This window comes from Ornithodoros turicata, chromosome 2, assembly GCF_037126465.1.
Source record: "Ornithodoros turicata isolate Travis chromosome 2, ASM3712646v1, whole genome shotgun sequence".
Classification (NCBI taxonomy): Eukaryota; Metazoa; Arthropoda; class Arachnida; order Ixodida; family Argasidae; genus Ornithodoros; species Ornithodoros turicata.
In genome coordinates, this window is record NC_088202.1 from 77,866,464 (window position 1) to 77,893,696 (window position 27,233).

The following is a 27,233-nucleotide window of genomic DNA, read 5'->3' on the forward strand; positions in this document are numbered from 1 at the left end:
GCGTGATCATACTCAGGAAACATTGTAATGTTGATTACCTTGCAGTAGGGACATAACGCGCAACTAATACCAACAGACGTAAAACTATATCGAACGCAGTCAGGATCAAGCCACCTACTTGAAACCGCTTACTTCATAACACTTCGGAAACTGTCAATGGGATAGAAGGGGTGTGAGTGCTCTCATGACAGCCGAGCTGTTACGGTGGTGCGAAAGAGAGCCGCCCCCACCAGCAGAGAAGCGCAAGGCTATTTTGAGCCAGGGGAAGGAAATATTTCTGGGCCAAAACTGTTTCAACCAGCAGAAGAGCACTCAGCCGCCTTTAAGGCTCCCCGAAAAACGGGGCTCCAATGGCAGTGCTGTCTCGCTGTTGCGTCGTCTGGAACGTACGAGATGGAACGCTCTATATCGGCATCATCTGCATTGTGAGTAACCAGGGAGAGATTGGTTTGTTTTATCCGTTGTTGTGGTGAATGTCTGAAATCGTGTGGCTTCGATCGGGGTGCATCACGTGCGCCGTATTTTACGAGCGACATCTGAATCTCTGTCACCAACATTTTCATTACACGTGCAGAGATCAATCGCTTCCGACAAGATAATAGTGAGTTTCAGTGTATCGTACACTAAAACTCACTATTATCTTGTCGGAAGCGATTGATCTCTGCACGTGTACGTAATGGGTAGCGTTGGTGGTTCTGAACATGCGCAAAACATAAAGAGAGCTTCGCGCATTGCGCAGAACCACCACGATACCCCTTACACGCAAAGGCGATATCGCATCAGATAAACTCTTTCTTGCGTGCTGTGGTTATAAAAGCATGTGATATCAATGCTTGCAGCTACACTCGAAAATGCGACTGAAAATGCTAATCACAAATGGTTTGAACCTATAGCGTTACATCGTATAGGCATGACTGCGAGGGTGTAGGAATAAAGTGAAACATTACGATCGATGCAAGGACACGTGACCGATATACACACAGCTCTTCTTTAATATAAACGAAATATTTTGTCGCACTATATACGTTACTGTTCTCGCGGCATTAATAATTCGCGAATTCGCGAGGTTGGACGCTTTGGGAACCTTTCGCTCGACATTATGCTTCGCGATGTTCTATATGGTTGTATCGTGGAGCTCATGGCAAAATTCGGCAAGCCTGAGACTTCGCCAGGATATCGGCACCCGTCACCGCTTCTGCTTCACTGCTTTTGGTGAACTAGGTATGCCACGACATCCCAGCATTCAAAATCCGGGACATTAAAATCAACAATACCGAGATCACAAATTGCAAAATCAAGGTTTATATCACGCGCATGCAGTCAGGGAATGACAGTGCTCCAAACTAGGATATATCACTGAACAACGAGCCAGCTCCGCGTGTTTTCGATGTTTATCGAAACCGTGTTAGCGAATGAAACGCAGATTTTAGCTACGGTTAGGCTCAGCAGGGCGGATGCGTGTGCGCAACACGAAACGAAGCGACGTTGGTTAGTTTATAGTTGCAGAACCAGGGCGGAACGACATGACGAAATTGGAATGAGCGTGGAACCCAATTTTGCCAAAGAGTGTTAGATACGTACTAGTATAATATAGGGAGTTTTCACCTACGTCATATTGTGACGTGGCAGTGACGTGGCATGCTCGTAAGCTCCTCCCACTGGTGATCACATTTCGTGCTAGCGGCATTGAAAGACGACAAACTTCGATATTTTGAAATGCGACAACCATAGTTTTCATAAAAGAAAACGTGAGAACGACAATGACGAAGTGTCTCCGGAATAAAAGGAGGGTATACGGACGCGACCGGATTTCAAAACACCATTCAAGTCTTCGTTTTCGAGCAAATACTAGATAATCTTGGTAGCTGCGCCGAATAAGTAACCACCACAATGGCAGACAAACGGGTTTGTTTGACGTCATGTGAAAACACCCTATGCGCTCCGACAAACGAGACACCTCTTCCAAATCATGTTTGCGTGCGTACTTCCTATTCCTCGTATCGGATTTACTTCGTTACGTGTGTGAATACCAACATTTTAGTATACCAGTACCGCGGGAGCCCAGTATAGGCTACCGAGCCTACCGCACCCAATTAACATATAAGATTCTGAGTCATGTACGCTGTCATTGGCTCCGGTAGTAGATACGGTGACATTGACGGTGACGTTATCGACGGTATATGCTAAAACTCGCTAGCATATATTTACCAAATTACCACGAGCAATGAAGTAGAGTATCGCCTTTGGAAAAAAAGATGTTGTTTAACACACCATCTCATATTCCTCCATAATCTATATTCCCATTGCTAGCTCTGTGACAGAGCCTAAATTGGAGTGAAATTTTCGTGTAATTGCACACATAATTATATTCATATATTTCGGTGGTGCTGAGGAATGATGGCACACCCTGGCTTCGAGATGTATGAATGAGGAGGAAAGCTACACGATAGACGTCATGTTTGAGCTCTCTGCAGCGCTTATATGAGAGCACATTGTGTGGTTCACGACTCGTGTTTCGTACACCATAGAAGATTTTCACCTTTTGAAGCCCAATCCAGCAGCCATCGTTGACGAAGGTACCTCACCAACGGTACCCATTCTGTACTACAGGGTGTCCCAGAAAACGTGTCATTGAATTATAATAAAAAAACTACGCCACCTAGAATCAAGCGGTCAACGGCATTTGTTCTTACTAGGTTTTTGCCAACTCCTGATGTGAATGTCATGCATGGTAAGTTTAATTATGTAAATATGTGCGAACTGAACTCGGAAACTTGCAAAGCAGAGGTCACTTTTTTACCCAACTAATATGAAGAGCGTCCGAATTCACTCAAGTTCATTATAATTGACAGTGATATTCACAAGCTATCCCATCGAAAAAAATAGCCGAAAGTCATGCATTTCGTAGCACCGAACCATAACGCGCGACGACTTTTCGAGCGCAATCGCTCTCAGTCCGCTAGTAGAAAAAGTGACAGTTCCTGAAATTGGGAGAGGGAAAGTGCGATCCCAGCGAAAGTCGGACACGAACACGATAAGTCATACCTGTGTTATCTCTTTCTGCCAGACATGTACAAGATACTCAAAAATGTATTTAAGATAAGATAATAAATACATGAAAATAAAGTAATTAAGATAGAGTATAGATACATGAAAATAAAGTAATTAAGATAGAGTATAGATACATGAAAATAAAGTAATTAAGATAGAGTACAAAATACTCCAAAAAGTATTTGAAATACAATTAAGATACTATTTATCCTTGAACGCAAAAAGTCACCAGTCACTGGTCAATGCGGCAAGTCGCGGCTATGTGACATGAATCACCTAAGCCCCGCGTACTACGCTAGCCGCCGCCAGCCCCCCACAGCTCTCGCAAAATCTGTATCAAAATGCGTGTTACTGCGCACGAAGCAATCCGTGCCTCTCTATTGGTCGGACGCCACAAGCGTGTCCGGATTGGTTGCCAGAATTTGAAAACGGCACTTCGCGCTTCCTCGCCTGCGTGCTGCGTTCTCCTTCGGCGGTTTCATTTGAAATCTGAACGGTGGGCGCCGCGTTGGCGGTGTCTTTTGTTGGGAGGCAAGTGCGTTCGCCGATCGCCGTTTTATCCGTGTATTATGGTGCCTTTGATCGTGTTGTACTGTTTCTCGCCACAAGCATCCGTCTACGAAGAGCAAATCGGATTTCAAACTGAAGTGTTGTCGTGAATTCTGGCTCGATGAACATGTTCGAGCGCCGTCAGATCTGCATAGCGGTGACAAGAAAATACGATTCATGAAGCAGCATTTTATGTTTGACGTGTACCAGGCAAGGACATGGTGATCAAGCGATTGTGCGCAAGTATGTGACAGTTGTTCGTTGCCGGGAATAAGCTGTGTCGATATGCGTATTTTGCAAGTTTGAACTTTGTTCCAGTGTGCTAGGAAGCGCTACGCAATGGACTCAGTACGCTCAGTGCATGTATATGTGTCAACCTGCCGATTGTTTCAGTATAAATAAATTTGTTCATTACGACACTTTTCACAGTTGTTTGGGAATCACGGAATAACTTTACGACATGCATGAAAGCTAGTAGTCTTAGAGGTGAGGGGTAGCCGGTACAGGCCAGTATGGAAAGCAGAAGTCAGCAACAGCCAGAACCGGTCGGGCTGCGAGCCGGACGGAAAGACTTCTGATTGGAGGATTGAGGAAGCAATCGCTGCACTCTCATTGGTCGTGTGCACAGTGTTGTGTGAATTTAGCTATACTATGGGCTCTATGGGGAGTTGTGGAGAGCTGCCGCCGCTGTGTGAGAGTAGTAATCTAAACACAAGTCCCAAAGGTGACAAAGAGATGCCACATAACTCCACTAAGAGTATGTGACCCAGAACAAAGCAAACTTCTAGCAGGTCCCTGCTCGGCGAGGTCAGAATTCGGAGTCACCGCGTCAGGGCACACATAATAGAACGCTCACTGGCCAAGGATTAGTACACACGAGGCAAGATCTCTAAATGGAGACTTCCAAGAGGGGCCAGTGTTCGGGTCAAGTCCGAGGGACTCAGGAAATTTCCACTGAACACGCAAGATAATGGAAATACAAGGCACAGAAAGTTTGAGAGGGAGATCCAAAATATGTAATTAGAGTATTGAGTAGAAAATACCATAAAATGTATTTTAAATAGAGTACAAATACACAAAACAAAAGGTATTGAGTAGAGTACCAAAATACCGCAAATTGTATTTAAAATACAGTATCTTAAATATAATACTCCATATACGTACAAGTCTGCTTTCTGCGTTGCAGGTGTGGGCTGGGTTTCCAACCTCCTTTCGTCGAACTGACAAGGATTGCGCTGAAAAATTTGTCGCGCGCTAGGTCCGTACAGCATGATGTTCGGCTATTTTTTCTGTTAGGATAGCCGCTGAATATCCCTGTCAATTATCATTAATTTGGGTAAATTAGACAAGCTCTTCACATTGGTGGGGTAAAAAAGTGACCCTTACTTGGCAAATTTCCGACTTCCGTTCCCAAAAATTTACATAATTAAACTTACGTTATACGACATTCACATCAGGAGGTGACAAAAACCTAGTAAGAACAAATGTCGTTGACCGCATGATTCTAGGTGGAATAGTTTTTTTATTATAATTCAATGACACGTTTTCTGGGACACCCTGTATAAACATTAACGTTATATCGCAGATATGTAAATATCACTCAGGATCATTTCCAGTTTCCCTCGAAACATCGATCACCCGGCGAACATTACAGTGGTCTACTGTTCATTTTTTTTTTCTTCTCTCCTACCATCAAGAATGCATTGTGTGTTGTGCACCAGCATTAGTATGGTTTCCCACCAAATAACGACATATTTCTGAAAATAAACTGACATGTCTGACACGCTTGACGTATCTACCTAAAAGCAGGGGCAACGTAGATATGTCATTTGCAACTAGTGGCGAATTCCCCTGATCGTTTTCGTACTCCCCAGTGGTGCGCTGCTGTAGGTTAATTCAATGTAGAAACGGACGGAAACGACCACTGAAACGCGGCGCATGTTGCACTGGGGCGACCAGTGCACCATGCATATTCAAGTCAGTGTAGGCTCTTCTGCGTTACGACCAGTGGAATTCGCCGTTAGAAGCGAGCTCGGTCTCATGCATTGTTTAGAATGTAATCCACCCGAATCAAACATGTATCATACTCTCGTACAGATATCACGGGTTCTCGCCGCCATTGCTTGTGTGGCTGTTATCGCCTCGTACTACAAAGAACCAAGTCGTCATGTGGAACGGGTCGGTAAGTACACTTGTCACACGCAACCTATACGGAACAGTCAGGTAAATTCTCAAAACAGCTAAAAGAAATGGACAACAACACAACCTCCTCAGTACACGTGCACGCTATGGGGATCATACTAACGGTGCTCATCCCTGAAAGCCTAAAAGATCCCCAGCGGATGACTGACGCTAGTCATACGCGTACACATTCACCGTTGTGACCTTCACTCTACGTCAGAATGGGATATATTGCTGCTGCTTTGAGGCGCCATTCTTGGTACTCTGTTTCAAATATACTTCGTCAATTCTCAATGTCTCCTCTGCCTCATCGCCAACAAACAGGACGACAGATCCGTGTGGCTCATGGAAGCGTCCTCGTCCTCCCTCTGCCAAAATTGGTTGAAGAGCAAAGTGAAATGAGCTCTGCGGCATATACGCAAGTGCTTGGACCACCGGTAAAGCAAACCAATTTCCGCCTTTCCAGGAAACTTCATACGTTCCGTGTAGGAGATCTTCCAAGAGGAAGGGTTATGTGTTTTTGAACCTCGGCCGCTGGAATGAATTCAGGAGTTTCTGGCGAGCGGATTACAATTGTGACTGAGGATATTCGTGTTGCGGCCCCCTGCACCGGTATATAAAGATGAAGACAGTATCTGCACCTAACATCGGAATAAGTATAGACGACGTAATTTTTCGCATAATCGCTGACAATGCGACAGTGTAACATCGTATGTGTCCAACATGGGGAGGATGTACACGCGATAGACGTGTCATAACCGCGTGAAGACATAACCTATATTATGTAGAGCATTTTGGCATTGTGACGGATCGGACACAAGGAACGCTGCGCCCGGCACTGCGCCTTGGGGACATTCTAGATGCACGGTGGTTGAAAGAGCCTCTCAGCAACGACAGTAATGATTTTCTCGTACATGGGCCTTCTACACAGATTCAAAACCCGCATTGCTGGGCGTGGCCAATATGGGATTTCCCGGTACCCTGCGTTCACTGTCCACGTCTTTTCTCAGGACAACAGTTCAATCAAAAAGGGATACCGCATTGCGTTACGGTGGATGCAGTGTGATATGGCCCGGCGGCACTTCTTCGTGCACGCTATTGATCCCCTTCTGTCGCTCGGTTTTCATGGCGACACCCAGGACCTTTCGTCAGAGTCTTCTATAGGCATTGAGCAACGTCTATAGGTTCGAATGCCCGGCCTCTTCGCTATCTGCGAAGTGCCCTTCGTATCGCATCAAATCGCATGCATGCATTACATTCCTATGAACTCAGCTATACCAGCAAGAGTCTGTCGTTACGACGGGGATGCAGGGAATATCCACACAGCTCTGTCAAGTTCCGTACCCCAATTGTCTGCTTGTTTTGACTCGTGTCATTATCTTTAAAAACTCGAAATCCCAAGCAGCACAACACGTTGGCCCAATGTTGGACCAATATTGGCAATAGTGGCCCAATCTTGAACCAATATCGGCCCGACATTGCCAATATTGGTTCAATATTGGGCCAACATATTGTGCTGCTTGGGATGGGAATGGTAAGAAATCGCAAACACATCGTTATATATTGTGGCACGGTGTGTTTGTACGGCACATTTTCATAATAGTTCAGTGACCAGTGCAATGGACGTTCTACAAACTATTTGCGGCCACTACAATTCGAGATAATAAGTTCATCATTGCGCCTTTCGGCGTTAGTGGCTGGAACCCTACCCAGCTGCAATATTCTCGGTATCGAGCATGTGGATATGACGCTTGCTTGCGTGCTCGAAGAGCATTAAACTAAAATTGAGGTCGCTTACCAGGGCGTTGCCCTCCATAATAGCTCGCAGGGCAATCGAATCAAAATCAAATGTAACTTTAATCAAATCTAATTTTATTGATAACATTTTTTACACACTGTAATGGGACTGAGAGGCTACACTAGTGTGGCAGTCCCTGCCGCAAGTACAACTTTTGCCAATACTGGTGACGACCTCCGCACCAAATATGACAGGCAGTATAGGACAAAAAGAAAGGCAAACCCGTACTGAAACAGAAACAATGCTATGCAGTACATAATACATTACGCTAATATGCGTATATATACATAACATAGCCCCAAAACGTAGAAAATTATGCGTGAGGCTTGTAAATGTTTCAGTGTGCACTCCTTGTGGCACATGTTTGATATTTTAAAAACCTAAAATACAGTATTACAGCGGCGGATTTCAGCAAGGGTGGGTCCTAACCAGGCTATTGAATGCCCAGTATACAGTGGCATAAAGTACATAATTTGAAATAGTTTGAATGAACGCTTAATGTGTGTGACGGATGATGCCTTCTTTTTCAGATAAATTGACCTTCATCAAACTGCTGCTTCCTGACAATGTCTTCGTTGTCATCTTCAGCGCTCTTCTCGTCATTGGACTCCTGAAGGTAAGCTTGTCGGCATGTCCAAAAACAACAGATGTAGCATGTGAGCGATACATCTGTACTGCTAGGTAAACAGCCACCTTCCCTTGTGCTGTGGCTATGCATGCAGAATCGCCGCTATTACCTGATACCATGGATCATCTGGATGTCAGCCAGTTGCATAATTTTGATCATCTTGTGGATCATTCGCTCTATCATTGCAATAAAGGACAAGGTAAGGTATGCAATTTGACGTTCAATTCGGTCACTTCACTCCCTTTTACCCTGAACAGGAAACAGAAGACCTGACATTCCTATTAGCAGCTGTCGTCATTTTCGGCCTGCAGGTCAGTGTCGTACCATGACAAAAGTAGCAATCTCAACGGATCTCGTTTCTGTTTCAGGCGTATTTTATTTTATGCGTAGTGTCACATTACCAAAACATGAAGCTTTCAAACCGACGGCGAAGTGTAGTTATGTAAATACGCAAGGGACACTTCCCGTTACGTTTGTTATCCCATGGTAGCAGCGTCACGAAGTTTCATGAGAGACCAACTCGTGGACCTGTCACGTGTGCTCGTGCGTAATGTGGCAGTCGAGATGAACAAGAATTATGCGCATAACACACATGTATCAGTGATAGGGAATCAACATCGCGTATAAAATGAAATGATCTGGTTCATTTGCGTTCCTCCCGCTGGAGCATGGCGAAGTGCAAGAACACTTGCTCCAGCGTGAGCTGGGCGACAGAGTAGTCCACAACGTTGAAGGCGGTCTTCACTTGATCCATCACATCAAACACCTGGGCCCAGCTGAGCTGCGAACTTGGAAGGTGGTACTCCAGCAGTCCGTTGTGCAGACCGATGAGCTCGATCGACGGGAAGCGAACCTGCATTTATCGGAGGCTTTCAGCACGGCTTCTAGACACGTGATTGTGTCAAGGACGTCAATAGCGAATAAACTGAATTTCATGTTCCGTGTTCATGTTCAGCTTTCAAATTTGGAGTCCTTTCGAACTGCAAGGATTATGTTGGCTGACTCGTTCTTCACACGGAATTGACTACCAGAAATCTCGTATCCCCATCTTGCTCATTCGTACAGAACAGTACCGGCCACTTTAGTGGTTAATCATTTCAGGTTTTGTCGAGTCGATTTTCGTCGTTTGGTCTGTTCTCAAGAACCTGCAGTAGTGTCTATCCGAAGAACGTCATTACGAGTGATACATCAATATGAATCAATACCAACTATAGCAAATTTCCTTGTTCTTCCTATACGCACCAGAAAACGATACGGTGTTAGAGACGTTGTGCAGACAGTGTACGATACGTAGTAAGTTATGTGTTTTCTGCTCCAGCACCCGAGGTGCCGAGGTGCGAGGTACGACTGTAGTATCACATGATTAATTGAAAGCAAATATACATCGCTCTTTGAAAATTTTGCCCTGGCCCATTACTTATAAAAACCCATATTGTTATCACTTGACGTATTTGTTCACTACTCAGAGAAGAGCCATTTCAAAATCACAGCGATACATCCCAAATTCCCGTTCTCCGCGTGGTTATATGGAAAATAACGTGCGTGGCTATGAGGTGTGGAAAAGTTCTTGGTAGATGTCTCAGAAATGCTCACAAAAAAAAAAAAAAAAACATGGAAAAAAGAAAAGAAACTGTTTACGAATTATTCAGTCGGGGCGCCTTCGTGAAACACCCGGTATGTAAATGCGTCTTTATTTCTGTACCAAGCAATCTATACCTGCAGTGCAGTCTTGCGGTTTGAATTTTGTTTCCCTGTGTTTTTGACTGTGTATAAATAACTACACACATGTTGGACATTTGCGTTTGTCATTTCGTTTTATAGTGGATATGTACAAGACTAATACACATATTTCAAGACGTGGACGTCGTTATCTTCTCATGCGGGCAGCTATTTGCCTCCGTAATCACAAGCTATACTCCAACAACAGTCACAAGGAATACGTGAAAGTCTACAAGCTACCCTCTAAATATGGGCTGCAAATTTTTGTTGGAGACTACTCATTCTATCAATGTTGCCAGGATATCTTCAATTCTTGAATCGGAAGAAACAAAAGGAAGTAAGGTAAGGAAGATTTGTTTGGGGGACCTTTCTCGTTTTTGCTTTCGCATTAACGTTACAATGTTAGGTGAGTCGTTTTCCTCCCAATGACCATGAACAGCACCTACGTGCGTTCCGCAGAGATCTCGGCTCATGTGGGTAAAAATAAGTCGGCACCCGATGGGGTCTTTCACAGCTGTTTAGGTCCATGTGTCGCCCCACGTCTACGAAGACTGCAGCAGTTTGTGTTCTCCGTGAAACGCGCCTCATCAGCCATCTTAATCGGGATTTGTGCTCCAGATACTGGTTTCACATCAAAACTTGGTGCAATAAATAGGCACCGAGGCTCACAGCAGTAATTTGACATCCTTACATTATAATTTCTTGCGTATTGGTTGGTTGCTTGTATTGGTCGTAATCTTACACATTGGGACTCGCCCCGTTGATCAAATTACCAAGGAACCGTGGTATAACCATGGGTCGCTTTCGCCTCTGAAGCGAGAGGGCACTGAAAGCAACACACTGCACACTGCTGACGTCATCCGGCATCCTGCCACGGAAAGAGAATGCAGGCTTGTAAGCAGACGACAATGCTAGTGACATCACGGAATCCTCATCCGGACGAACCGCCGTAGTAGCAAGCCATCGACTTTGGCTGACTTCACTCAACCCATATGCGAATGTTGTATTCGGTATCGAGGGTGTGGTTCATATGACGATTTTTTTCGAATCCTTGCGAAGACTTCCTTTAAGAGTGCTGGCTATCGATGCATAACGTAAAATTCATTGGTTAGTTTTTCCGTAATGGGAGCCCTGCGCGGGCAGGTTTTATTCGTCGACGTGAATCATGTCCAGTCACTTCTCGCTCGGGACGACTCCCTACATAAACGCTCTGGAAAAGCATGTTATGTTACATGTTATTTCTTGCTTTCTAGCGACACGCGACCATAGAATTGGCGGAAGCTACACTCAATGCAACGTAATGTAATTAGTAATTCTAGTGATTTTGGAGAAATCCATTGCCACAATAATCAGCCCTTTACGGGACTAAATGCAAGGAAGTATGGATGTAACGTATAATGGCGATGATTTGCACTGTTGGAAGGCGTTGTACGCTATCAGCACAACATCTTTGGAAGCTCTAAAGCAGGTTTCGTATGCTCCCGTGGAGACCCTTGCATAAAGCTCACATCGTTAATGTCGACGCACAAAAGATTGATTTCATAGGTAAATTCATCGCATTTCCATTAGCATGACGTTGCATAACGTGTACAGCAAAGGTTTCCCTACCGACATGTATTTTTTGATGGCGACGATCTCGGAGCTAACGGACTCCTCAATACTGAGAGAGGTCCACGACGTAACCGATGTGAGGGAGCTTCGCTGCCTTGCAACTTTAACCATTATGGAGTAGCCGCTGCCAAACTTATTCTTCAGGTGCTGTGGCGAGCCTAAGCAGCAGAACTGGCCATTCACCATTATCACCAGTCGGCTGCACATCGCCTCACATTCCTCCATGCTGCACAATGACGTAGGTATTAATATCGAATATGCAGGTTATGAAAAACAAGTCTACACAGGGACCTAAATCCTGTGACATCAGGTATTTATCTCGTTTGCCGAGCGCTTTGCACTACACGAGAGATGCACAAGCTTATTGTGAATACATTCCATGTTCACGAAAATCATCTGCCCTTGCCCTCTGCCCTTTCCCTCGCGAGGGAAAGGGCGTAAATCTTACGGTACGGTGCACGTACTTTTCTTCTACTCTGTGACGCAGTGAAAACGGGAATACTCTGCCGATCGGAACACAAAACAAATGCAAACGTAATAAGAATAATTCGTCGCTTTACGTCGCGAGGCAATTATGATCATCAGCAATGCTACAGTGGTCGGTCTGTAGAATAATATTGCCCACCTCGGGGTGCGCCGAAATCTCAACACACGGAACGCAGTAATTTACGACCCTCGCGGTAGGCGGCGTGTCAAAGCGCCCTGCCACCAAGCAACTGGTGTCCTCGGCCGGGTTCAAACCGGCAACATCAAGTGCAAACATGTAGGTAAAATTGGGAAATGCGCAGCGCTTCAGGGCGCATCGTGTGACAATGTGAAGACTGTACAGCCGTGGCAGCAACAGCAACGAGGACAAAGCGCCCTAATCATGTTACGTCATCATCATCATGTCATATGTCATCGTCTTGTAGCGCTACCGTCAGCTCCGAAGCTTCATCGTCAACGATTCCCGTGAGGAAAAAAAAAAAAGCAGTAAACGGGCTCAGTCGTGTGCGACCCGTAGTGTTTTACGTGAAAACGTCATGATCACAGATTCTTTTGCTCGGCTCTGGCTCCTCCACAGTGCTGAGTCCCCCCCCCCCTTTTTTTTTTGTTTGTTTCTGTATACGCTCCATTGTCATTGCAGATCACAAGTCGAAGCTGCCGTGCTGGTAGAGGGTAGGGACTCGCTGTGCGCGCCGTCAGTTGTATTTGCTCTTCTTCGGCGCTCACGGAACTCTCTATCGCTCGGTTCTGGACTTTGACTGTTTGGGTTCCTCTCGAGTTTCATACATTCCGACATTCTGGCAAATATGATCTTTCAACCTTGAAAATTTATACAATTTTGATTATTAACGTTGAAGCCAATATCGCTTAATGTCCAGGTATAACCTCAAGCGCTTTCCGACGACACCTCGTCCTAGCTTCACGCGTTTGCGAGATACTGCGAGATACTGTCTCTCGCACGCACCCGCGACATCAGAGATTGCGCCAGCTGCCTCAGTGACATTGTTGGTCAGAATCTTACACGTGTAAGCAATCTGGGTTTAGCCGGTTGGTTGCTATCGTGTTGTTATTCAGAGTCATTAAATTCGGCATAATTTCTTGGCATTGTAAATCTTGACCTGGCTACCAAAACCGAACTCAGACGTTTTCACGTCAAAACGTCAACGGGTTCGCCAACAGGGTGGGATGGGACTGGGCACCATGAAGGCCCGTTCGTTGAGAGCCTTCGCATCTCGCTGGACGTAGTCCTCTGACGTCAGGCTTGTCCTCCCGTCGTCAAATAAAGTCTTCTGCTCGGAAATCATGCTCGTCCCCTCGCTCTGGGAGGGGCAACCGCAACAACTGGTGTCAACTCATGACTACGGCTAGATTTCTTTCAGAAGGTCCACTTTCATACTTTCCTCGGTTTCATTTTTCTGTTTCAGGCAGTCTATGGGGACTTCTCGTTTGTAGGTACGAGTACGAAACAAGTACAGGCGTGCTGTCCTCGGGTTTATCTAGGGTATGACATTTTTGAAGGCCTGACGCGACCCACTGATTTCTGGCGAACTTTAAATACATGGAGTCTATGAGAGATATAACAAAAACGCTCCTCTCGGCCCGCGCGCCCGTTATATTTGGGCCAAAAAAGAGTTGCAGTCTGGGAGTTGATTGCAATCAAGAAATTCGAAAAGCTTACTGCAGTTTTCCAGATCCCTGCGAACGAAAATAATGGCTTTGTCGGTTGCTAGCATGGTTTGCACGCTGGCGCTGATTATATTACTTCCTTATGTTGAATTCCAATGGCAGACTCGGAGCAAGTGGCAGGCTCCGCAGTGGAGCGGCTTGATCTGGCCTAGAGCAAGTGATCCGAATCTGCGACTGGAACAGTTCCGCACAACTTGGAGTTAGCGCTGGGTAACCTCCCTTGGTGGATGGCGGCCAGAGACAGAGGAAGAAGAAGAAGATGCTCATGTTCCATTATAACGCCATGTTTTGCAACATCAAGGTCCTCCTAATCTCCTAACGTTGCCCTGGTAATGTCTGATTCTCGCTTCCTTCATGAAACAAAATTGCCAACGTACGACGTGAAATACTAGTCACGGCGAAGACGCGTTGCAAAGCAGCCATGTTGGCGAAATAGAGACAGGAAATAGGAAGCACGAGCGACAAGTAACACGTCACGTAGAGTTCCGGTTGAATCTGCCTATTTTGGCGGAGCAGTCTGAGTATGGCCCGCCATAGTCTGAGTTGCTCCCTGGAGCGACCTTGGCTCGAATGCCGCTCCGAAGCTCCCATTGGAAGACTCCAGAACTGTTCTCAATCTGCCATTCGAACAGACTTGCTCTCGGCGGAGCAACAAAACTTGCTCCGGAGGCGCTCCGAATCTGCCATTGGAATTCAACATTAGAACGCGAAGCAAAGCGAAGTGAAGAAAACGATTTTGGGACGGTACAGCAAACCCTCTCCGGAAGTGAACGTTAACTAGATCGCATGAGTCCGCCTTAAATGGAAAAACAGGCCGGGCTTTGCACGAGCTGTTTTCACGACTTGGTTTTCTCGTGTTCCATTTTTTATGCAGACGTTGCACCTCCTCTTCACCACTTCGTCAGACATACACCAACTTAGTACAAGACACCAACAGATATCCTCACTTGTCTGTCCCCCGGTGTCACAGCAGCAAGCCGTCACCCCTACGTTCCTCTTGGGCGGGGCTAGTTGTTACGTTTCATCTTCTGCCGCTGCAATCAACTCACTAGCTCCATCGTCAACCCCTCTCGTGAGAAACGAACGTCATCAGGCTCGCGAGCAGAGTGGAATCGAAGACTGGGCATCACTAGGAATCACGAGGGCCAGTTCGTTGAGAGCCTTCGAATCTCGCTGGTAGCAGTTCTTGGACGTCAGCCTCGTCCTCACGTCGTCAAATAAAGTCTACTGCTCGGTAACTTTGGTCGTCCCGTCACTCTGGGTGGGGCAACAGCCACAAACATCCCCGTTAAGTTGAAGTCTTAATATTGTTGGATTACATATACTTTTACATATATTACATCTTTTACATATACTTTTACATATATATTTTTTAATTATTTCATTTAATTAATGAAAATAAAATGTGAAGAGGAAAGCAAGAAAGCGAATGGGTGCCACATACTTCCCAAGATGGCAGGGGGCAAGTTGTAATTGGTTGGCCGGAAATCTCGGTCTAGGCTCGACTCGTGGCGCCAATTCGAATCGCATTAGCATATAGTGGTGGTGCAACGTGCTTCGATGCGCTCATATAGCGAGCTTAGCTGTTACATGGCTACACTGCGGAGGCCTACTTGACAGTCATCAATCCCATGGGCAAGTGACACCAATTTGATGTTTGTTTGCAAGGAAAAAAAGAGAGAAACTGAACTCGTCTCCCGACTTGTTCTAGTACTCCTAACGTAAATTCTCACCCCCACCCATCAAATACTTCTCAGGTTCGCTATTCACTATTCACATGTTCGCTATTCAGAAGTCCATTGTTCACAATTTTACACGAATTTTATGTAGATGCTGTATGTATATAGCCTAAAATATCATTGCTGCCCTATAATCGTGGCTGAGAAAACAAACATATTTGTTCGCACAAGCACGTGATGCCATAGTCAGGTCAATTTCAGTATTCGCGGAATCACGGTGTCGATTTTCTATGTGTATATTGTATATTCGTGTTTGGCTGGTAGTTTCGGAACAAGGGATGCTGTAACGTATAGGGTTCGAAATCCCGATCGGTTTTTTCAATCCGCGGGATTCCTAAATGCGGCTCCCGAGATCCTGGGACGGGATCGAAATTTTGTCCCTACTGTTCTCGGAATGTCGTGTAGGGCTTTATCCACTTGGAACATTCATGCTGTCACAAATTGCGATACAGTGCATGTTTCTTTCATCCTCACGGAACATTCTATGGAAGAAAACGAAAAAAAGAAAAAGCTGTTCGCGGGACAAAAGTTTTTCCACGTATTATATTAAGCATTGGCACCGTGCCGGAATATTGTTGTAATGCGTTGGAATATGGGGCGTCGTTTCCTGTCGTCTTCTACGAAATACCTTCTGGCTACGCCCCAGGATATCTCCCGCGATTAGCAGTGCACGAGAACACATGACTTTAGCACTTGTATATGCGTTGCAGCTAAAACGAATGGCGTTTTGCCCCTCTTCCGCTGAAGTATTCTGGGGAACGTCGCTAATGTGAATACACGGAGTGGTGCATTTTGCTCTTCTTCTCTTATATTCATCCATACTCTGTTATGATCTTCCTGGAGCAGCAGATTCTTCTTTTCTGAAAACGCTGTTTCCATTTGCTCGTTTCGTTTTCAAATACATATATTCGTGAGGATCAAGAGAACAAAAAGATATGATTTAGGGAGAGATTTTGTGTAGCCCTACGGATCGGAAGACGCCTTCTGATTTCGTAGAAGTTTCAATGATATTTGAGGGCTGTTCTCAGCTATGACTTTCAAGGTTCACGTGAGTCAGCGCCGAGTGTCCTTGTCGTATGTCATGTGTCGTGGTTGTTTCGGTTTCGGATTGCAAATTGTATTTGCCGGGGAAGGGACGCTTGAAACCAAAAGTCAGTAGGCATCATTCTTTTTCACTCGTATCACCGTTGTCAAGAAAGCCGAAATTTATTATCGCGAAATCCAGGGATTTGGCCCGGTGACATCCCTGGATTTCGGGACATTTTGCTGAAATCCCGGTATTGCGGGATCCCAGGATCCGAACCCTATTGTGTCGATGGGCGCTTGTATTTTCAGTGTGCTCGTAATTAAAGGAATCGTTCTACATTGGCCTGGCGTTCCTCTGTATTCTGCTATCAATAACCCATCAACCATAAACGCAACAGTGCATTCCTCCCCTAGCTGTGGAATGTAAATAACCGTTTACGTTTAACCTTAATAACTTGGAAGCACAGAGGCACAGTAGCACGTGCATCTGACTAGACTTTTTAATAGAACCAACAGCATTGAAGTCAGCATATATCTACGAGGTCAAAGTAGAACGATCACCTGTGGGACGTCAGTATGATACTGCGTCCGTGCAACATGAGCTGTTGCAGGGAATGCCATAAGCACCGCTTGGCGACTGGGTCCATTCCCGTCGATGGCTCGTCCAGAATCACAAGCAGAGGACTGCCCATAAAGGCCACGGCTGTGCTCACCTTTCGTTTGTTTCCTCCACTATTAAAATAAAGAGGAATTATAACGATTATCACCAGGACCAGGATTTTCTAGGACCAGCTGTATGCACAGCGGAATGGTTTGCACGCTGAAAAATATGGCGAAAAATGTCTGTAGCGGTACAGTTGCCCCTAAGGGAGAAAGGAAATGGCATTCGAAGGAGATTCTCCGAAGCCCTATTTTTAAGCTAATCTCTTCGCTGAACGATGTTTTATCACTGCGCAATTCATTTCTCAAAAATCCACCGCGAAATGAGGTATGAGAACCGTGTAGCATCAGTCCAGTACGTCCTACTGCTTTACGGACACGAGCATCTGTAACTCAGCATGACCAAATGCGTGATGAGCAGCCTCTACCACTAGTTCACTCTGCAGGGTCGGTCTTTCTTTTGGGTATCACACCTCTCCGTGCACACTGAACAGCTAACCGCATTCGAATACATAATGGATACCGTTGTCAGTATAGGCGTTTGCACAGGTATACTGCACAAAGCTTTAGATGCATGCACGATATGCACCATATTTCCTCCCATTTGACTCAAAATGTGCAACTGTTGTTTCGTTTGGGGACCCTTTTTGCGAGTGTTACTGTCGGGGACGCCATGTATTCCGTTCAGTCATGGGTTGCTACCAGTTGACAGCGGCCACACGTTAAGAACAGAGTCACTTGGATATGCTGACCAGCATGATACACAAGAGTGCGTGGAACAGGAATTTATAACCAACACTTAATCGCATTGGTAATTTCGCTTGCCTCAGGTCCTTGATTTTCGTGTCGAGATGCATGCTGAAGTAAAACAGCCTCGACAGCACAGAGGACAGAGGCGTCATGAGGTGCCGGGGAATGCCCCGGATACTCGCGTACAGTGTAAGAACCTCTCGTGCGGTTAAGAAATCTGGCAATGCATCTTGTTGAGGACAGTAACCAATCCGCTGACGGACCTGCACAAAACGGAAAGGCGTACAATTCTCTCAATCCAAAGGCCTGGAACCATGTATCTACAAGTGATTCTCAACAAGGGGAAACAATCGTACAGACTTTCCTGCACCTTGTCTGTAAATACCACGTACGGTCTCGCTAAATGAAACTAACTGGTCCATATGCAAAATAAGTGCTTCTGAACAAAGGCTTTCTGGACACGTACGGTCACGCACGCATATACTCGGTATTCTTTTTAAAGCCTTTACGGAAAGCTATGAGAGTAGCATGGATGTCGTTTTTGCAGTTCTACAGCTACCCTGACATCCTCTGGAAGACAACTACAAGAACGAAGTGCAACTCCAATATGGCAAATTACCTAAAATTCGATAATTAGCTTTTAATTGGGGGATTTCGGGCAAAAGCGACATGGCAGAGACTATCAGAGTCAAGTTATTTTACGTTTAACAAATTCTGAAACATGCACGTGCGTTAAAATATCCATCCCCAAATTTTGATATACAAATGAGCCAAAACCGAAACCTCGGCGACCGGGAACGCTGGAAGTACCCCAAGCAGCAAAATGTACTGAAAGTCGGGTGCAATAGGGGTGGACGGGTAGGTGGAAGGCCTTGAACAGACTCGTGAAACTAAGGAACATCGATAAGACACATACCGTCCACCCCTATTGCACTCGACTTTCAGTACATTGTGCTGCTTGGGACAGCGCTCATTTCAGATCAGAGGGCCACGTGTTTGGAGCGATAGATATGATAGCTGGCCAGATAAACCGCTTTCCGGCCCAGATAAGCCTCCGTCGGCGAGGACCGGTACTTGATACCGTAATGTTCCACGTAAGATTTGCCTGCCAAGGGTAGGACTGCGGATAATTTGGACCACGTGGGGTTCTTTTGACGTGCGCCGGAAATCTCCGAAACACGGTGCTGGAAGCAATGTTTACCTCCCCCACATTGCTACCGCCCTCGGCCGGGATCGAACCCGCGACCCGAGCTCAGCAAGCCAGCACGTTACAGACTGAGCTACCGAGGACAGTCATCGGCGAGGAGCGTTTTCGGTTTCGGCTCCTTCGCTTATCAAAATTCGGGGACGGATAATTTAACGCACGTGAGAGTTTCAGCATTTTTTTAAAACGTGAAATGGATTGCAACTATAGGATAGTCTCTCAATCTGCCATCTCGCTCTTCCCCGAAATCCACTCAGGTAATTAGTCATCTTGTAGTTACGTGCAAAAACAACTTTATGTTGCTCTCATAACTTTTCAAAATATAAATTGTGTAAAAGCTAAAAAAACACTGTTACCACAATGTGCGTCAGTTATTAGGGAGCATCCAAGCGTTTACCGTGATGTGGGAATACTGTAGATGGTATGGATCATTTATTGCAGAACATGAGCAGATGCAAACAAGAGAAAAATTCATACGCTTGCTTGGCTAGAAGTTCTATCGAAATGCAATACAGTAGTACGAGACAACGCCCATGTGCTCTTACTTGCAACGTGTCTTTAGTGACGCTGTAGCCATCCACAAAAGCGTCACCAGAGCTCATCGTAATAGTGCCGGTCAGCATCTTAAACGTTGTGGTCTTTCCTGCACCGTTTATACCCAATAGGCCGAAACATTCCCCTCGCTTGATGCCCAGGGATAGTCCGTTGACAGCGGTTATAGAGCCATATGTGCGGCTCATCTCCTTCAGCAGTACGATGTCGTTTTTGGCCAGCTCCGACACATCCTTGCTCGTGACGCGCAGTTTCTCTTCCAGTACATCAGCATCTTCAGCAATCTATGCAGGGCAGCGCCATGAACCATGGTCGTCGCAATAGAACGAAGTATAGAACGGTGTTTACCTTTCCTGTGGCGCAGGGAGAATCCTTATCCTGTGTGTGACAGATAACACGGACTTATGAAATCCTTGCCGGAATTGAGGTTTTATGAAAGCCTGACTTTAAATGGGGTTAAAAAATAACTATCTCGGCGGGAAACTCTGTGAACGACATGTACCTGAACCGTTTAAGTGCCACACTTGACAGGACTTCAGGACTTCACTACATAGCACGGTGAAGGCAAGCCATTGGAATGATACGGTTATGACACCCGATCTGTGGAAAGCGCGGTGCGTACACCTTGTTGTGGCAATTAATATAACTGCGTAAGTGTCAGAAACAGGCATACACCTCCCGTTTTTAACCCATCATGGTGCAGTATATAATTCGGGATGGCGGTTATGGCCAAGAGCGTGCTATGCTGTGAAGTTCTGAGAGTGTGGAAGAAACGGATGTGCGTATGGACCAGCAGAACCATTTGGCTCTTAATACCGTGTACTGAAGAGAAATTGCAGTTGGAAACGTGCCTCGCCGGTGTTCGCGTCCAGTGGTTGTGTTGGTGCCGGTCCGACGGTGACACGTTCTACAAAGTAAAGAGCGTTTCTCTCGCAGATCAGCAGCGCAGTGAGCCCTAGCACAGTGTGCAGACTAAAGCACAGGAACGCCTTGATAATGCCCGGGGTCCCCCAGGCTAGCAGATCCGGTTGCCAGTCGATGCAATCTTTTTCCTTGCAGTAGTCTACAGAAATGCGTAAAATAACCGTTTGGAGACACTTGCAAATACTGGTTCGCCGTCACGTTTAAGAATATCAAACGCGATGACTTGCCTTTGCAACAGTAGCGCGCCCTGTCTGGCATCACCTCGCACAGAAAGGCCTGCGTCGAGGCATCATTGCATACTTGATTATAGTGAGCCGTGCGGTAGAGGTTGCTGAAAGCACGCCCCAAGGCATAAATTGGCACGATGAATGTATAGACACCATCGATGCCGCTGGCCACGTCTCGCAGGTCACTCAGGCCAGGCCATTCAAAGATTGCAACGAGAACGAGACCCGAGATGCCTGTATAGTGGGAAACGCATACTACAAATAGGATAGCATACACGCCGACAGTTCCGTGAGTCAGTATAGATTTTGAGTCTTGCACATTACAATCTAACCCCAAAACATTCAAACAATTGTACCTGCGATAAACGTGATGATTCCAAACCGCACGTACGCGGACGAATAGTCGAAAAAGAAATACGAAGCTGAAGCTACAGCGGTTAATGCTGAACATCCATAGTAGAAGTACAGCAGGAATAATATGGCTGAAATGAGAAACGAAAATGTGCGCAGTGAAGAAATGGTTAAATCTTGGAACCGCCTCCAAGAGCCGTTCCACAAAGACCTTTTCTTACAGCTGAGAGGATGTGCCTACCTTGTTCCTTGTAACCAGAGAAGCCCTGCGTCCCAAAGACCAAGTATGAGAGCATTACTAGCAAGCAGGACACCAGGTATATCCATAAGTTCCACGTCAAATTGGCGACCCAATACGACGTCATTTTCAGGCCGCATGTGCGTTGTAAATGGCGAGAGTTCGAAACGTGATCCTGGACCAGAAATGCAGTGAAGGTGGCCACCAGCAGCGAAGTTGCCAAGATGGTTTGCTGGCCGATTTGGAAGCTCTCTCTGTGCATTGTAATCAGCTTATTCGCCTGCGTAAAAGGCACATTGGACTTGCGGTAATAGGAAATTGAATACAGTGATTCGCAATGTTTTGAGTCTACCAGCGCCACAAATCTTCCCAGTGAACATAGCTGGAAGTGATGGTGTCATCCAGGTCAGGTCTTTTCAATATGAGTACCGGAACGTTTGGGCTGGTTCACGATAGCTCTACCTTGTTTCAGTAAGCGAACTTACAGTTGGTAAGCCAACGTACCTCGTGTGCTAATTTTTTAATCGTTTAGAAAGCGGCTCAAGGTATGCCGACCTGGCACGCGTAGGTAAAAGCTAAGCTACAATAATTTCGCACCTGCGGCCTATTTGTAATACCAAAATGTCGTATTATCGTATATCTAGTCAACTAGGCAAACGTATGGGCGTCCAGGAGACCTTTGTCTAGGACAATGCTTTGCATTAGCGTGCAACCATGTGCTAAGTACTGACGATGATATCAGGTGTAGTTCAATTACATGATGCGAACACTACGTTGAAATGACAAAATTACCAACCTCGACAACTGAAACATGCACTAAAAAACCCATGACGTACACGGAATTGTATTAAAAATTAGTGAAATTTTTCACAAACCACGATGTCCATGTACTCAAAATATGTACCTTCTCTTCCACAACTCTGGGAAAAGGGTGGTTGATGATTCGGAGCTCGGACTTTTCATCGTTCGTAGTTTCGATCAGCAGTGCCTTCTGAAAGGTGGCTAGTGCGATTGCAGGAGTGTGGAACATCTGATTGTTGAAATACATCAGTGCTTTCCGCGACGATTCGCTCGTACTATTGTCACTGTCTGTTAGATCTGCAGCTACAACCTCGTCAAGGACGAAAGCGTCGCGTGCTGAGCTGAAGTGTCCTTGAAGGTAGGTGACAACGTCCTTCTGTAAGAGCAGCGGCTCCGCCTGCACAAAATACTCCGCTCAATAAGAATGAATCCCATGAATCGAAAATTTTCCGTATCCCCTATATATCGTGAGCCTCACACGCTCCTGGTAACTCGACGCTCGAAGTTTGACGAGCTTCAGCAGCCTCTCACCTTTTGTCGCCGAGACTCCGGCGTCATGTCATTTGAGCAAAGCACAGTGCTTCACGCACAAGGCGTAGAAGATACGAGTTACGAATTTCAGATTCATAGCTTTATTTCAAACATACTGAACAAACGCTACGAAACACGCGGACAGGACACACGCAGGACTGTCCGTGCTTCTTAGCGTTCGTTTGGTATGTTTACATTTAATAACCACGCTCTTTTTTGTGTTGTCCTTCCTAGCTCTATTTCAGTCCCTAGCACAATGTGTTCGATCACAATGCAGTAATAATCGAAAACCGGTGCCTTTAATACAACAGTCGTTTTATCGTTTCTTAGGACACAAGCGATCTCAATTGCTGGGAAACACTTGCATCACAACAAAAATAATCGCAGGCCCTTAAGACAATAAATTTTCAGACTGAAAAAAAAAAAAGTGACCCCACCTGTGGACGGATCACCTTGACGAAGGCAGCAGCCAACGCAGCGGAACTGGGGCCACGGAACGAAAACGGCACGGTAGTAGTGTAGATTGCGTTGATGTCGAGCAAGCGCGGTCCTGGTATGTGCAGCTTTGGCAGCGCAGCTATCCACGTCAGCGTAAAAAGAAGAACACACATCGGCACTAAGAGCTGCGACAGCGTGAGTCCCTTGTTTCTAGTAGTGTTGAGGGCGTTGAGAGTCAGGATAGCCCAAGTTTGTTGGACGAATAGTCGGTAGCCAAAGAGCTGCGCGGATTGATTCTCGTCCACGGGTGACTTGAATGACCCCAGCACTGAGATAAGTTGGTCTGCAAAGATGAGTAATGAAATTATAGAAAAAAGATTATTATGATAATAAGATGAAGTTTTATGGCACAGATACTGGGAAAAGATGTCATTGTTCACTGTGAAATATCATTAAGGACAAGGGGGAACAAAACGATGTCGGCATATGCACGATATATGCAATAGATCCAAGGAATGCTTTTGGGCAAGTGGGCAGCATGACCTTGAGCTTGAGGAGCTCATACCGACACAAGAACATGCCATGTTCGCATTGCAAAATGTAGGATGGGACCAGCGAAAGCTTGCCCACATCACAACTAAAAAATAGTACTGCTCTCGCCCTACAACATGTCATCATGTCAACATGCCATGTTGCCCACCCTTGCTGCTTCTTTTTGGCCCAGAGATACACCTACTTGTTGTGTTTTCATCCAGCTGTTCACTTTCTCCAGTGCGTCTGAGCTTCTTCATTGCGTTTGCTGCGTAGTCGCCAACCCTGCCGTGAAGTCCAAATTTTCTAGAGCGACTCGCACGAATATAAACAGGACGGGCACTTAAGGCGGACTCCCTTCTGAAGAAAGTCCTTGGGGAAGTTTTGTTCAGAGGGTTCTCGTGAACCTCGCTAAATTTCTACAGGAAACAGGTACAGCGTGTTCCTCTCGAGCTTATCCAGGGAATGACATTCCTGAAGGTCCAAAGCGATCCACTGATAACTGGCGTATTAAAGTTTGTCAAATTTTCAGTACGTGGGAGTCTATGGAAGATGCAAAAAAAAAAAAAACGCACACGGCATGAGGAACAAACGAAGGGGAAGGGTGTATCAATGGTGCAGCAGTTTTGAGAAGGACGGGACATGGTGACGTATAAACCACATGGACACGTTCGGCACAGGCATGGACAGTTCGGCACACTGCAACCCAGCGTAATATTAGTGTCGGCAGTGTGGGGACAACCATCCACGAGCACTTACTGTTAAGTTTGTGCAAGATGGGTTTCCCTATACCTCACTTGGAAGGGAGTGCGCACGGCAGTCTCTGAACAGCTGCTGACCCGATTTCAATCCGAGGAGGACGAATTGTTGCAGTCATCGCATGTGGTGAAACCTGAATGAGTCATTTCACCCCGGAGACAAAAAGAAGCAGCCTGGAATGTCGCCATAAAAGTCCCCCGCCGCCAAAGAAAAGCGAGATGCACGAAGCAGATGATTCATCAACGCGTAGTAGTACTGATGGCATTAATGGTGACCCCTTGCTCCAAGAAGTCCTCATGGGTGGCACGCCGCATGTCCCAGAAGACAGCTCTCATGGTCTTCGCAGCAGACGGACGCATGTTGATTTTCCTTGGCGGTGGGGAAGCCTCATGTCGCCATTCCATGCTGCTTCCTTTTGTCTCTGGGGTGAAATGACGCATCCAGGTTTCATCACACGTGATGATTGCAAAAATTCGTCTCCCACGGAGTGAGAACTGTTCAGCAGCTGCTCAAAGACTGCCATGCGAGCTCCCTTCTGGTCACATTAACTGCTCGTGGGTAATTGTCACCGCACTGCCAACACTGATATCACGCTGGACTGCAATGCCCCTAACTGTTACTCGTCGGTTTTCGAGGATGGCTTACTTAACGACTGCGTTATCTGCAGCTGGCGTGACTGCAGTCGGACGAACTCGTCCATGCGGGTCAGTTGCCTCCATACCCCGTTCATCAGCAACTGTCTGCACCATTCGTACACTCTTTGCCGTGACATCGTTTGTAAGTTCTCCTTCACAAGGAACTTGACTATTCATCGCTGTTCCACAGTTACAGCTCGCCGCCCTGATAGCTGCCACTGCTGTACGTGCCGCTGACCTGAGAAGGATTGCACTTCGTCCTCCGAATTTTTATTCAGTTACATTTATTCGCCGATTTCTCTCAGGCAAAAGTTTCGGCAAACCTCGAACGACCCTTTTAGAACAATCTGCAGGAAAAGAAATGTAGGAAAAAAAGAAAATGTAGGACGGTCACCTCAATGATCTTTTAAATGTCTCCCATGCAAGCAAGCCTGCCTTGCATTTTAAGCCTGCCAACGGAGTCTCTACATTGGCTTTCGGGTCCTGCGTTCTGCGACAGGGGACGTCTATTCTCTCGCCCTCCAACATCCCCCTCTCATGTGGACCCTCGCTACTCCTCCCGTGTACTCCAACATCCCTGGCGCCTTCAAAAAAGGTGACAGCCCTCCAGCCGCTTTGCTCCAACTCGTGCTGGAACACCTTAATAAAGTGCACTCCCGAAGAATAGCGGTCTACACGGACGCGTCGGTCTCCGCGGGCGCCTCAACTGTAACCGTTGTTGTGCCTTCAGAAAATTACGCGCTAGCGCTCAAGCTTCCTTACGAGACATCCTCCACCGAAGCAGAGCTCGCCGCCATCAATGAAGCCCTGAAACATATATCAACGAGGCCCCCAAACAACTGGACTGTGCTTAGGCCAGCAAGACGGCGCTGCAAATATTATCTTCTCCTTAGCCCTCACGACATACAGCCGTCTCACCGCATTCGGCCACAGCGTGTGGCTTCAATGGGTCCCCAGCTACATCGGCCTGACGGGAAATACACGCGCTGACGCTGTGGCGAGAGGCGCACACGGGGCAGCTGCCATCACAATGACCACCACCATTCCTCTCACTCCATCGGCCTGCCTGATACAGATCCGCCGCCAGACGTCTGGCATCACCCTCGCGTTTAGCTCAAACGCTGTAGCGGCAAACACGTTCCTCCACTCCATCGACCCGAGGATGGAACTGGCCCACTCCCAGCGGCTGTCGCGACTGGAGGAGTCGATCCTCCATCGCCTACGCCTCGATGTTGCCCTGACCCGCTGCTCCTCTCTAAGATGGATAGACGGACGTCCCCGATGTGTCCCTGCTGTGCTGCAGTCGCCGACATACGCCATCTATTGTCGCACTGCAAGCGGTACGCCGGCCCCCGAGCCGTCCTCGCCACAAATCTCACTTCCCTAGGCCACAGGGAACTTTCCCTGGAGACGCTGCTGGGACATGTCCGGCACTCCAGACAGTGGGCAGTCACCCGAGCCCTCCTGAGTTACCTGAAGCACACTGGGCTGCTCAGCAGCTTTTGAGCCTTGAGCCACCCCATCAGCCACCCCACCTTGAGAGTTTTTGAGCCACCCCCATCGTCCCCTGCCACTTTCTCCTTTCCTCTTCCTTTCTTTTTCTTTTTTTCTCTTTTGGGAATAGCAAGTCGGCCTTGGCCTGTCTGACCTTTCCCCCTTTCTTATCTTTAATAAACATGTCCCCCCCCCCCCCCTGTATGCTGCGCTCGCAAAGCAGTCAAATGAGTTGCGTGTGATTGCTCACCTGAGGAACACCTCTTCGAGCGTTGTGACGGAGACTCCGAAACTGGAGATGCCGAGCTTCCCCTTGTTCTCTTCTAAGTAGCCGAACATGTGACGGAAGTAGGGCTGATCGTAGCGCGATAGGCGGAACGCTAGCTCGGCTCCAACGTTGCTCTGAATTTCGGCAGAAGGCACGAACGCAACGACTACTTCCAGTATTGTACGGACATTGCACTCGGGAGTCTTCACTATAGTCATGTGGTAACCCGCTCCTAAAGCGGATATATTTGAATGAAAACACCTATTTACCTATAACACCTCGACATATATAAAAACATACCAAATTTCGATGTACATGACGACAGTGAATTTAAACGACGACACGGGCTAACACGACTCCGTACAACTCAAATAATTTAAGCACGGCATAATACAA

The 27,233-nt window shown here is 46.6% G+C and overlaps 2 protein-coding genes across 6 annotated transcripts in view; one reads left to right on the top strand and one right to left on the bottom strand.

Moving 5' to 3' along the window:
- Positions 1–296: 296 nt before the first annotated feature.
- LOC135385589 (uncharacterized) lies at positions 297–10,069 on the top strand. The gene is made up of 6 exons (XM_064615000.1): positions 297–425; positions 5,698–5,782; positions 8,110–8,195; positions 8,302–8,406; positions 8,465–8,518; positions 8,576–10,069. Exons 1-6 carry the CDS (start codon positions 351–353, stop codon positions 8,651–8,653), a joined length of 483 nt encoding a protein of 160 aa, XP_064471070.1. The 5' UTR covers positions 297–350; the 3' UTR covers positions 8,654–10,069.
- The window catches only part of LOC135385587 (phospholipid-transporting ATPase ABCA3-like), a 38,179-nt gene continuing 19,504 nt past the window's right edge, over positions 8,559–27,233 (bottom strand). For 3 of the 5 annotated variants that reach the window (XM_064614994.1, XM_064614996.1, XM_064614993.1), the window contains 14 exons: positions 26,820–27,069; positions 23,887–23,966; positions 23,150–23,493; positions 22,285–22,578; positions 21,384–21,660; positions 21,148–21,273; positions 20,792–21,025; positions 20,492–20,703; positions 19,989–20,018; positions 19,634–19,924; positions 17,960–18,147; positions 17,036–17,206; positions 11,535–11,763; positions 8,559–9,060 (listed from right to left, as the gene is read on the bottom strand). In XM_064614994.1, the coding sequence (XP_064471064.1) occupies positions 8,851–9,060; positions 11,535–11,763; positions 17,036–17,206; positions 17,960–18,147; positions 19,634–19,924; positions 19,989–20,018; positions 20,492–20,703; positions 20,792–21,025; positions 21,148–21,273; positions 21,384–21,660; positions 22,285–22,578; positions 23,150–23,493; positions 23,887–23,966; positions 26,820–27,069 (2,936 nt within the window). In that variant the 3' untranslated portion in view covers positions 8,559–8,850. The remainder of the gene's footprint in view (positions 9,061–11,534; positions 11,764–17,035; positions 17,207–17,959; positions 18,148–19,633; positions 19,925–19,988; positions 20,019–20,491; positions 20,704–20,791; positions 21,026–21,147; positions 21,274–21,383; positions 21,661–22,284; positions 22,579–23,149; positions 23,494–23,886; positions 23,967–26,819; positions 27,070–27,233) is intronic. The other 2 variants (XM_064614995.1, XM_064614997.1) reach the window with 2 other exon arrangements.

Coding starts and splice junctions, on each gene's coding strand:
- LOC135385589 (XM_064615000.1), top strand. CDS start 351: ATGGCAGTGCTGTCTCGCTGTTGCGTCGTCTGGAACGTACGAGATGGA. Junction 5,783..8,109: donor TCGTCATGTGGAACGGGTCG/GTAAGTACACTT, acceptor CTTCTTTTTCAG/ATAAATTGACCTTCATCAAA. Junction 8,196..8,301: donor TCGTCATTGGACTCCTGAAG/GTAAGCTTGTCG, acceptor CTATGCATGCAG/AATCGCCGCTATTACCTGAT.